The 11,025-nt window shown below is 60.8% G+C and overlaps 1 protein-coding gene across 4 annotated transcripts; it reads left to right on the top strand.

Moving 5' to 3' along the window:
- Window positions 1–1,065: 1,065 nt before the first annotated feature.
- On the top strand, window positions 1,066–9,057 carry SAPCD2 (suppressor APC domain containing 2). Of its 4 annotated transcripts, XM_074362714.1 has the most exons (6): window positions 1,070–1,820; window positions 4,448–4,560; window positions 5,110–5,256; window positions 5,578–5,685; window positions 5,793–5,930; window positions 6,065–9,056. In XM_074362714.1, the coding sequence occupies exons 1-6, from the start codon at window positions 1,205–1,207 to the stop codon at window positions 6,191–6,193; spliced, it is 1,251 nt and encodes a 416-aa protein (XP_074218815.1). In that variant the 5' UTR covers window positions 1,070–1,204; the 3' UTR covers window positions 6,194–9,056. The 4 variants fall into 4 exon arrangements, with proteins under 4 accessions (XP_045372263.2, XP_074218816.1, XP_074218817.1 ...); XM_045516307.2 differs by lacking the exon at window positions 5,793–5,930 and having other exon boundaries at window positions 1,066–1,820; window positions 6,065–9,057; XM_074362715.1 differs by lacking the exon at window positions 5,578–5,685 and having other exon boundaries at window positions 1,068–1,820; window positions 5,745–5,930; window positions 6,065–9,057.
- The last annotated feature ends 1,968 nt before the right edge of the window (window positions 9,058–11,025 follow it).

The following is an 11,025-nucleotide window of genomic DNA, read 5'->3' as shown; positions in this document are numbered from 1 at the left end:
CAAGGTGCCAGAAGCATGAGCTGTCTGCAAAGACGTCAGGGGAGGGTAAGGAGCAGGGCAAGGCCTGGAGGACAGGCTACGGTGAAGGCAGGGGTTCCAGGCAGACAGTGTCTTGGGCACCTCCCTGTCTTCAGGAGGGTTGCATCAGTCGGTCCTGATGGGGGGCTCCCAGTGCTGGACTGCAGGCTAAGCCCTGGCCCTTCCCAGACTAACCAGACAGAGTGACTAGATCCTGGCTAGAAATGAATCAGGGGCAGTGAAGGGGAGGACACAGGGCTGCCTGGCCTGCCTGAGGAGGCCATAGAGCCAGGCGAGCATCTGGAGGACGTGTCCAGCCAGAGAAAGGGGCCAGACCAGAGGACCTCGGGGGCAGAAGGAACTGGTCATCAGACGGGGATCTGGGGACAAAGGAAAAGTGGCTTTGTCCTGCAGCCGGCAGGAAAGGCCAGGCTATCCCCAGGGGCCAGAGGAGGAGCTAGCAGCAGTGGGGACAGAGAAGCCTCTGTGAGGGGAAGCGCCCAGCTGGCTGGAGCCCACAGTCCTCTTGGGATCCCCCTGGCACAAGAGAAAGGAGCCCCAGGATTGGCGGTGCTTGTTCCGGGGGACCCTCAGTGAAGACTGCCCAGGGGAGCTAGAAGGGGAAGGTGGGTCCCTTGAGGGCGGTGCTCCCCATCCTTATCCCACGAGGCCACCTGGGGACAGGTCTTCTGCAGGGCGCCTGGCCCCGCCCTTCGGAGAGGTGGCTGGGCGGCCAAACCCAGCGAGGGCTGAGCCGCCGCGGGAGGGCCGGCGTGGCGGGAGTAGGGGACTATGAGGAGGACTCTCGGGGCTCCCTCGCCCACCTGCAAGGTCGGGAGGGAGGCAGAGTTGGGAGGCCCCGCCCCCTGCCAGCCGAGCCTCCGCGCGCCCCGGGCCCCTCCCGGCACGGCGGGAGCGCGCAAGGCGCGGGTCCCTCAGCCCGAAAATCAAACCGGGCTGGCGGCCTCTCAGCCAATCGGAGAGGAGATTAGCCAGCCTGGGCCAATGGCCGCCGCGAATGCTAATGAGCGCTGACGCCACGAGGAGGCCCATTCAAAAAGTCGCAGCTATTGTCGCGGCGGGTTGCGAGCCGCCGGGCCCGCCGTCGGGCGGTGCGGACAGATCCTGGGCCACGCGGGGACCATCCCCGGGCGGGCCGAGAACCGAGCCCTGCCGGCGGGCGCCCATGGCCGGAGCCGCAAGGGCCGAGCCGGGCCGCGGGCCGCACCCAGCACCCGCGCCCGGCACGGAGGGGCTGCCGCGCGCCTTCCTGCAGAGCCTGCGCACCCTGTTCGACATCCTGGACGACCGGCGGCGCGGCTTCGTGCACCTGCGCGAGATTGAGTCCCGCTGGCAGGGCACCGACGCGCGCGAGCTGCCCCGTGGTGTGCTGGAGGGCCTGCGCCAGGTGGCCCCGGACAGCGGCTACCTGACCTTCGAGCGCTTCGTGGCCGGCCTGCGCACCTCGCTGCTGAGCGCCGACGGCGGCACGCGGGCTCCGGCGCGCGCCCCCGCCCGGGGAGGCTGCCCGGCACGGCCTGGGGGCCAGCCGCCGCCGCCGCCGCCGCCGCCGCCGCCGCCGCCGCCGCCCCAGCGCCTGGTGTTCGCGCCCGCCGACGAGCCACGGACTGTCTTGGAGAGGAAGCCCCTGCCCCTGGGCGCGCGCCCCACGCCGGCAGGTCCCGGAGGTGCGGCCCGGAGCCTAGAGAAGATGTGTGGCCCGGCCGAGGCGGTGCCCAACCCCGCGGAGCCCGAGAGTCCCCAGGGCGCGGCGCTAGAGCGGAGCCCGAGCACGGACGCTGGTGAGTGCCGGGCGGTCCCCGGACCCGCCTCGTAACTTCTCCTGGGCGGCGCCTGAGGCCCGAGCCCGAGCGGTACTGCCTGAGCATCTCCCACCGTGGGATGAGGGCCAGCAGCTCTTCGTGGGCTTGTGAGCCTGGAAAGCACCTTGCGGCCTGGAGGGAAAGAGAAAACGTTTCCATCCCTGTGTGCTCAGGGACGCGGGTAAAGGGGCTGATGGGCGACTCGGCAAACCCCATCAGGAAGCCACTCAGTGCCAAATCTGAGCTGGATACTGGGGAACCTGCCTGGTATGAGGAAGCTGTCCACCACTAATACCTGCCCACACCTGGGGACACCTTGGCCCTTGGGCTCATCTCTGGTGACTTAGACTCCCCTGCTGGTATAGGAGGAGGGTCCCAGACTGTGGAGAAGGGCCCTTGTTGCCTTTTTGGGTCCTTGTTCAGTTTGACAGTTCTGCCCAGAGGCCTGGGCCCACTGCCCCGCTGTGAGGCCAGGGCAGGCAGAAGCTGCTAGAGGTGGTCCAGGAAGACCTGACCGGGTTGCCAGGAAGGACAAAGGGGTGGGTGGTCTCCAGGCCTGGAGCCATGGTGCCTCTGATACCTGGGAGGGACCGACCACAGTCCCTGGGGATGGCCTGGCTTCCAGTCCAGTTGGCAGGAACAGGAGATCGCTGAATGGTCCTGTTTGTCCCCTAGAGACTGCCTTGGGAACAAGACCTGCATTATGGCCGGGGGCGGGAGCTGGGCCCCTCAGCCCATTCAGCCTGTGCGCGTGCCCGCCAGGTGCAGGCCTTCCCCCGGGGCAGCTGCCAGCCCTTGTTGTGTTGCCCACCTCTCTGCCAGCCTCGCTGGACACCCTGCCCAGCCTTGGACATATTCCCCAGCCCCATGACTGCCAGTTGGAGCTTCAGCAGCCCCCAGCCTCCCTGGTGAACTTATCGAGCCGCTCACCCCAGGCTGGAGCTCCTCCATCCTGGCTCTTCATTGCCCAACTTCCCTGTCCCCATGGTGTGTGTATGTGTTGGGCAGGATTCTGGGTGTGGCTGGCCCTGAGTGCACGGTGCCATCCACGTGACTGCACACAGTTGGAAATCAGCCACAGGACTGAGGCTTGGAGGCCCCTGGCCTGTGGCCCAGCCTTGCTCTGTCCTGGTGCCCTGTGTGGCACTAGGTTAGTTACTGCAGCCCTCTAAGTTCCAGTACAGGGTGAGGCATGTGGACAGTGCCCACCACGGGGTAGTGTTCATGCCAGTCCCTCTGGAGGGTCAGGCCAGGGCTCTTGCTGTCACCTTCCAGAGGCAGAGGCACAGACAAGGGGCATGACATACTCTTCGGGTGCCAAGCCTGGAGCTCAGAGAGCCAGCCCCCCACAGCCTCTCAGGCCCCCCTTCCTTGTGCACCCCAGGCTGGCCTGAGCCCCGTAGGCATAGGCTGCTTGCTCAGACCCAGACAGCGGCAGGGCTGCCTCTGCTTGCTGGTTATCTAGCTGGGTGTCCAGCATGCTGTCATCTGGGACCTCTGGAGTTGCCCTCCAGATGATAGTGCAGACTAGCCGAGCTGTTCTGGGGTGTCCTCTCCCCACTCCCTCTGCTGTGCCTTCTCTGCTTGCCCCGCAAGCGCAGCAGTTTGGAAGGTAAACTCTGAGCCTGCCTGGAGCCCGTCTGCCGGGGCTGGCACGGGGGCCCACATGGCCCCCCGTGCCAGCCCTTTGGAGGTGTCCCTGGGGGGCATGCCTGTACCTCTTCTTGCATCCTCTACTGCCGTGGCCAGGCGGGGTGCAGAGCTAGGGAACCAGGGGAGGGCGCCCTCCTCCACACCTGCACCCCACTCCTCCCCGCCTGGGAAGCCCTGCACGTACTCCTCCACCCCCAAGGAAGCTGTCTGGCCCTCCAGGAGGCCCGCACTGAGAAGCACCTGGCTTTCTGGCCCCCAGCCAGCTCTGCAAGTAGGCGTGTATACTGCAGGAGCTCCTCAGCTACCCGCTGACCGGGCTGCTGCTGCCCACATACAGGGACTCACTTTACAGCACGCTCACCTCCCTGGGAAAAATCAGGTCCCTGCCACCCACGCCCCACCTTTTTCCTGCACAACCTGTGGTCATCCTTAAAGTGCCAGTGCATATAGGAGACAGGAGTGGAGACCAGAGGCCGCTTCATCCCCCACTCTGTTCCGGCAGCCTCTAGCCCCTGAGGTGTACCTGATGGATCCGGGGCCCTGGGGGTGCAGGCATGAGCCAGATGAAGCCCCTGCCCTCAGGGAGCTCACATCTGAGGCACATGCGGTGTGTGTGCAAACGTGCCGCCTGGCCCTCCCCAAGGCAGGTGCAAGGGGAGCTTGTGGGGATCAAGGGAGGACCAGACCCCAGCCAGGCACAGGCAAAGGGGGTCGGGGCTAGGCCGGTGCCCCAAGACCCTGGGTCCAACTGAGATGGGGAGGGGCCCAGCAGAAGCCTTGACTTGCTGATGATCCCAGTGGCCTGCAGGCCTGGACACCTGGCTCTGCATTGCCAGGACGGCTGGGGGGGTGGGTCTAAGATGGACCTGGAAGTCAGGCTTTGGGGGGTGGGGGAAGTTGAGCTCAACTAAGCAGGCCTGGAGGCGAGCTAGGCCTTCACCTCTCTGCTGCAGGTGCAGTGGTCTGCAGGGCCAGGGAGCTAGGTACGGGGGATGCCCGGTGGGCCCCCCGTGCCCGAGGGGAACGTCGGAGACACACCATCACCAATGGTGTGGACTGTGACCTGGTGAGTAGGGGCCCGGGGGGGTCTGGGGGACTCTCCATCTTGCCTGGGGTTGGACTTGGCCCCCACCGTTGGTCTCCTGGAGCACACCTCTGCCTGAGAAGGGGCAGCTAGGTTCTGGGGGAGCCTGTGGTGGGAACATCAGTCAGTTCCAAGCATCTCTCCCCATCCTAGTTGGAATTCACTTGAGGGATGGCCCAGGGTCAGGTCAAGAAGTCCTTTAGGGAGAAGGCTGGGTCCCCTCCCCAGCACTGCCTGCTTCCCTGCCAAGTTAGGCCAGCTCCAGCTGAGTGCTGTCCACTGGCCATAAAGAGAGGAAGGGTCCCCTGGGGAAGCCGGCATGGAGGGGCTGAGGAAGGCCCAGAACCCCGGGAGGAAGAGTGGGGCAATGCTCCTCAATGCAGAAGCACGAGGGCTCACCCGTGTCCAGGTGTGTGCACCCAGGTTGGTGGACCTGCACCTGCGTGGACTGGCTCCTTGCGAACACACGGGCAGAGGCGGGCTTGCCCCCGGGTGTGTTCATGGGTATGTGTGCATCCCTGTGTGTGGCAGCTGAAGCAGATGAAGGAGCTGGAGCAGGAGCAGGAGGTGCTGCTGCAGGGTCTGGAGATGATGGCGCGGGGCCGCGAGTGGTACCAGCAGCAGCTGCAGCGTGTGCAGGAGCGCCAGCGTCGCCTGGGCCAAAGCAGGGCCAGCGCTGTGAGTGATGCTGCCCAGGGCTAGGCTGCCCCCATCCCCAGGCGGGTGACCCCCCCCCCAACACACACAGCGATCACCCACCTAAACCCAGGCACCTGGGGGGGATGGCGTAAGGCTGCCCTACTCCAGAGCACAGGGGCTGTCCCTCTTCCCAGGATACGGGGACCCTCCCCCCGTGATACTCCCCTCTTGCAACATGCCTGGGCTCCTTTGGCTCTGAGCACTGACTTCACCTGTGGGGACCCCCCCACACCCCGAGGCACTGGGCTGATGCCAGGCTGGGCCTGTCCTCTGACCACTCTGCCCCTGCTTTCCTCTCAGGACTTTGGGGCTGAGGGGAGTCCCCGCCTGCTGGGGCGGCTGCTGCCCAAGGTCCAGGAGGTGGCCCGGTGCCTGGGGGATCTGCTGGCTGCGGCCTGTGCTGGCAGGGTGAGCGTCCCCCAGACCAGCTGGCACCAGCTCTGTGCCACCCCTCCTCCTTGTCCTAGAGGCTGTGCCAGGGCATGCCAGGCCTGCCTGACGGTGCCCTTCTGCAGGCCCTGCCCTCGTCCTCCTCCTCGGGGGCCCCGTGCCCCGCCCTGGCCCCCACCTCGCCCTCCGCCCTAGGCCGGCGGCGGCAGCGGCAGCAGCAGGCTGTCCTCATCCTGAAAGAGCAGAACAGGCTCCTCACCCAGGTGAGGGGCAGGGAGGGGCACGGGGCGGAGGGGCACGGGGCAGGGAGGGGCACGGGGCAGGGAGGGGCACGGGGCAGAGGGGCACAGGGCGGTGCTGAGGCCCAGCAGGCCCTGACTGCCCCCCCCCCCGCCAGGAGGTGACGGACAAGAGCGAACGCATCACGCAGCTGGAGCAGGAGAAGTCTGCCCTTATCAAGCAGCTGTTTGAGGCTCGCGCCCTTAGCCAGCAGGATGCTGGGCCTCTGGACTCCACATTCATCTAGCCGGGCACCAGCCCCGACACGGGGCCTTGCAGCCTGGCCTGGCCCTCAGCCCCGGGCAGGCACTTCCTTGAGCCCCACCTCTCAGGCTGAAGGCACCTGGCCAGCCTGGACACCACCCTCCCTCCTCCCTTCCAACCTAGGCTGCCCCAGGGCCTTCCTCAGGCCTCCCCCAACCCCAGCGCCCAGAACTGACTCCATCCTGGTCATCAGGGGAGGGGGGCTGACCTGGGGTGGAACTCCATCGTGCCAGCACAGCCTGAAGCTGCTACTGTCACTGTCAGTGGACAGTGGCACCCCCCTCATGTTTACCTGATCTCAGGCAATCCTGGGCACCTGCCCAGGTGTTTTCAGAGGGCCTGTCTCCCCTCCCACCTGGAGTCTCCAGTAAAACGCACTCGTCACATTAGGCTGCACTTCCAAGAGCGGCCAGCAGAGAGCGCTACACGCACCGGTCACTGTGGCCCTAACGCCCCCACGGTGGTGTCTCAGATGGGGCCTGCAGTAGGGGGCCCAGCAGGTGATTGGCTCCGGGGGCCCAAGAGCATCTTCCTTCCCTAAAAACTAAGGGTCTGTCCCTCAGCCAGGAGCAGATGGAGGGTAGCTTCTAAGAGGGGTTCTACTTGCATCCAGTTCCAGGGGAGCCCCCAGGGGTGGTGTTCTGGATCGTGCCTGGACCAAGTTTGGCCTGATTGCGCCTCCCTACAGACCTCGAATGCTAAACAAACTTGGGTTAGCTGTCATCCCTCCTGGCCAAGACCACTGAGCAATCTGTGACCCAGGTGCAGAGCCTTGGGCTTGCCAGGTGAGCTGGCCAGGGCGGGCTATGGTCACCAGGCAGGCTCAAGTGTGCCCCTCCATGGGCCGGACGCTGTCTCCAGAAAGTGTGTCAGCCTGGGCCCCCCAGACACGCCTCAAGGGGCCTCTTGGGCTGAGCAGGACCTCCCTAGCGACCAGATTCAAGGTTCCCCAAGTGCGGGACCTGCCACCCCCTCCACCCTGCCACCCCCAGCTTGGCCTTGGCTCTGGGCCCCAGGAAAGGGACCCACAGGACATAGGAAGAGGCTGGCTGCTGGTCCCATCAGGAGTCATTCCCTGTGCCCAGCGCCAGGCCTGCTCTAGGGGGGACGCCCTGCTCAGCTGGGCCTGCTAACAGCACCTCCACCGCCGCCCCCCTCAAGCCAAGGACACAATGACATTACAGACAGGCTGAGTGGTCGAGAGTCCTGGATATGGTGTGGGCATGTTTGGGGACCTGGGGACTGGAGAGGTTGTGTGCATGGCCTCCCATGGCCCCGGAGGGCGGGCTGACCATGGAGGAGGGGTCCAGGGTGCAGGGCAGCCGCTCTGTGCCAGGCCAGCAGCAACCTGGCTGGAGCTGCTCCCCACAGCGTTCAGGGCTGGCGGGGGATGGACGCTTGTCCCCAGTCAGGCCCAGCCCTTCTCCGAGGAAAGGGGTGGGTACTCCTGGGGATCATGCGCTCTTTGACCTAGACCTCTTGGGCAGGTTCCCTGGGATGGGAGGCAGGAAAGGGAGCTGGTCCTGAAAGACCAGACCTGGCCTCCAGCTCCCAAGCAGACTTGTGGTGCAGGGCTAGACCGGTGCCCACTGAGGAGAGGTCCGCCCTCCATCAGGCTATCCAGCTGGCGCTTGCCCACCAGGACCTTCCTGAGGCCATCCAGTCCTGATTCTTGGATCGCTCCCCACTTCCATCCCATGACCAGTCCCCCCACTGGCACGGGGAGTCCCTCTGCCTGCACGTGCTCCCAACACAGCCCTTGTCAATTCCAGAACTGAAAATGGCTCCCTTCCCTGCTCCTCACCCCTCATTCACCCCCTCAGGACTCAAGGCAGACCCAGGCCCCAAGCAGGGTTCAGCCTCCACGGCCCCCACCCTGCAGCCCTGCAGGCAGCCAGGCCCTCCCACCTCTGGGCTTTGCACGTGTTGTCCCTGTCCTGGAGCACTGCTCCTGGCTATACCTGGCTGGCTCCTGCCCAGCCCTCCAGCACAGATGCAGGGTGAATGAGCCTGCAGAGCCCAAAACAGCAAAGGCGGCAACCTTGGGCAAGTGGCCGAGGTGGCCAGGACGCAGTGTCTGCTCGGGGCGACTGTCTTCAGTAGACCTCCCACTGAAAGTGGAGCCTGCAGCCTCAGGTGGAATAAACCTGAGACTCAGGGAGAGGCTGCTCGTGGCGTTGGCACTCTGCGCAGGGCGGGAAGTGCACCCTCTGCCTGCAGCCTGAAATCTAGGCTGCCTGTGTGGCCCCGGAGACCTCAAGGGGAGAACAGTAAGTTGTCCCAGGTTGGCAAGGCCAGGTGGCCGACAGAAGCACAACACAACCTCGCTACAGCAGTGTTTCTAGCTGCACGTGGGGGACGTTTGGGGCCAGGTGAGTTGAGGGAGTAGTCTGTGCACTGTGGGATGGTTAGCAGCGTCCCCAGCCTCTGTCCACTAGATGCCAGCAACACACACACACACACACACACTCTCTCTCTCTCTCTCTCTCTCTCTCTCAGCTCTGAATGACCAAAATGTCTCGGGGTGTTGCCAATGCCCAGGCATGGCGGTAGGGCAAAGTCAGCCTTGGCTGAGCATCTCTGCTCCAGAGCAATGCAGCTCTGCCAGGCCTCAAGGATTTCCTGTCGACTGAGCTCCAGGAGGATGAGCATCTCCAGGTTAAAATCCTTTCCACAGACACCACAAGGAAAGGATCTACCATGAAAGCCAGCAGGAACAACAGACTCTGAAGCCATGTCGGATGTTGGAATAATCAGACAGAGGATATAAAGTAATTGTTTTGTACAACTGAATAAAAGACATCCTTGAAAACATGAACAAGGACGAGCCTTTACAGTTTCTTATTCCGTTAAGAAAAAATCCGATCTTTTATTCTAGAAAAGTGATCAATTAATATGAAAAGGAATCAAATAGAATTAGAAATTTAAAAATATATAGTTAGTAAGTGAAATTTAAAAGTAAAATGGACTTCATGTGGGAAATTTCAGCACCACTAATAAGAGACTTAAGGACTTGCGAGACAGCACTTCAGAAATGATCCCGAACACGGCCCAGAGGGACAGGGCATGGGCAGGTGAGGGAGGAGGAGGGCGGGAAAGACAGAGGGAAAGGGCTGTTTGGATGGATTTCCTGAAGGAGGGACAATACATGAAGTTAAACTGGCTTCAATTTTTCCGGAATTGTCTAAAAAAAAAATCAATTCTCAGATCCAGGAATTCCCGTGGTTCCCAGGCAGGACAAATAAAAAGAAACACCCACTTTCTCTTACCAGACTGTTAAAGAATTGGAGACGGAAAGCCAGGTGCCTATAAGGGAGCCGCCACAGTGACATCAGAGGCCAGAGCGGGTGAAACGCCTTCAGTGGCCGAGACAGCCTTGCAACTAACCCCGAAGCCCGCGCCCAGAGACACTGTCTTTCAAGAGTGAGGGCGAAATAAAAGCAGGTTCAAACAAACTGACGTTGAGAGTTTCCAACCAACAGAACTTGACTAAAGGCAACTCCGGAGGAAGGACTTCAGAGAGAAGGCAAAATTCTAGAAGGAATCACAGACCGGGATGAATTAGTGACCCATCGCTGCAGAATACGTCAGCTTAAAACTTGGTGGCTTAAAGCAACACCTATTTTCTTGCCATTTCTGCGGGAACCAGATGGGCTTGGGGTCTCTTGAGGCTGCGGTGAAGACCGTCTGCTGCGCCCACGGTCCCCTCCAAGGCTGACCAGGGCTGGAGGACGTACTTCCGAGATGGCACATCCACTGGGCTGTTGGCAGAATGTCTCAGTTTCTCGTCTCCTTGGTAAAAATAATGATAATGATGATGCTCACAGGGCTGGGCAGGATAGAACCTAAACAGTGTCGATAATGGTATGCACGTTGGGCGGAGTGTGCGGAGCCGAGGCATTCTAAAGCACTTCAGCTGCTCCTCAGGAGGGAAAAGACACTAACTTTCTGTTTCACTGTGTGTGTTAAAACAACCAGGAGAACCAGGCCAAATTACCGCTATCCAGCACACACCTTCCAGAGAAGGGCGGGGCAGGGACATGGGGGAGAAAGGAAAAGAAGTTCAACTTAAAAAGAAAGAAAATCAGAAAACACGTAATAAAGTTGAAGAAATACATTCGTAACCACAATATATGTGACTTGATTAAACTCTAGTGAGTCATCAGATTGGATTTTGAGAAATTCAGGTATAAGCTAGTTTTTTAATTGCTGCCTTTTTTAAATTGCATTTTTTGTGGGGAGGTAATTAGGTTTATTTATTTACTTATTTAATACTTATTTATTATTATTTTTTTAATGGAGGTACTGGGGATTGAACCCAGGACCTCATGCATGCTAGGCATGCGCTCTACAGCTAAGCTATACCCTCCCTCCAGGTATCAGCTGTTTTAAGAGACACGTAAAATATAACAACAGCAGCAACAAAAAGCTAGAGAAGCTGTAATACAAAACAAAACAGATGCTAAGGGAAGAGACGTTACTCGTGACGAACGGAATAAACACCTCATCATAAAAAGTTGTATTTATGGGGAAGATATAAGAACCCTAAAGTTGTAATCACCCAATAACACGTTAAAATTCACAAGGATATGCAGACATTTCACCAAGGGAGATATACAGATGGCGTATAGCACATGCAAAAATGTTCAGTATCATTCGCCATTAGAAAAATGCAAACTAAAACTGCAGTGGGAGTAGCTATACCTCAATCAGAGTAGCTGAGATGAAGATCTGATCACACCGTACGCTGGTGAGAATGTGGAGAAACTGGATTTCTCACACGTTATCGGGGGAATGTCCAATGATACAACCCCT

This window comes from Camelus bactrianus, chromosome 4 (genome assembly GCF_048773025.1).
Source record: "Camelus bactrianus isolate YW-2024 breed Bactrian camel chromosome 4, ASM4877302v1, whole genome shotgun sequence".
Lineage (NCBI taxonomy): Eukaryota > Metazoa > Chordata > Mammalia > Artiodactyla > Camelidae > Camelus > Camelus bactrianus.
Note: the sequence above shows the minus strand (reverse complement) of the source record. Positions and strands in the feature narration are given on the sequence as shown.

What these genes read in the sequence shown, in the direction of transcription:
- SAPCD2 (XM_074362714.1), top strand. Translation starts at nt 1,205, where the DNA reads ATGGCCGGAGCCGCAAGGGCCGAGCCGGGCCGCGGGCCGCACCCAGCA. An exon ending in ATGGTGTGGACTGTGACCTG is followed by an intron (nt 4,561 to 5,109) that starts GTGAGTAGGGGC and finishes TGTGTGTGGCAG; the next exon opens with CTGAAGCAGATGAAGGAGCT. An exon ending in GCCAAAGCAGGGCCAGCGCT is followed by an intron (nt 5,257 to 5,577) that starts GTGAGTGATGCT and finishes CTTTCCTCTCAG; the next exon opens with GACTTTGGGGCTGAGGGGAG.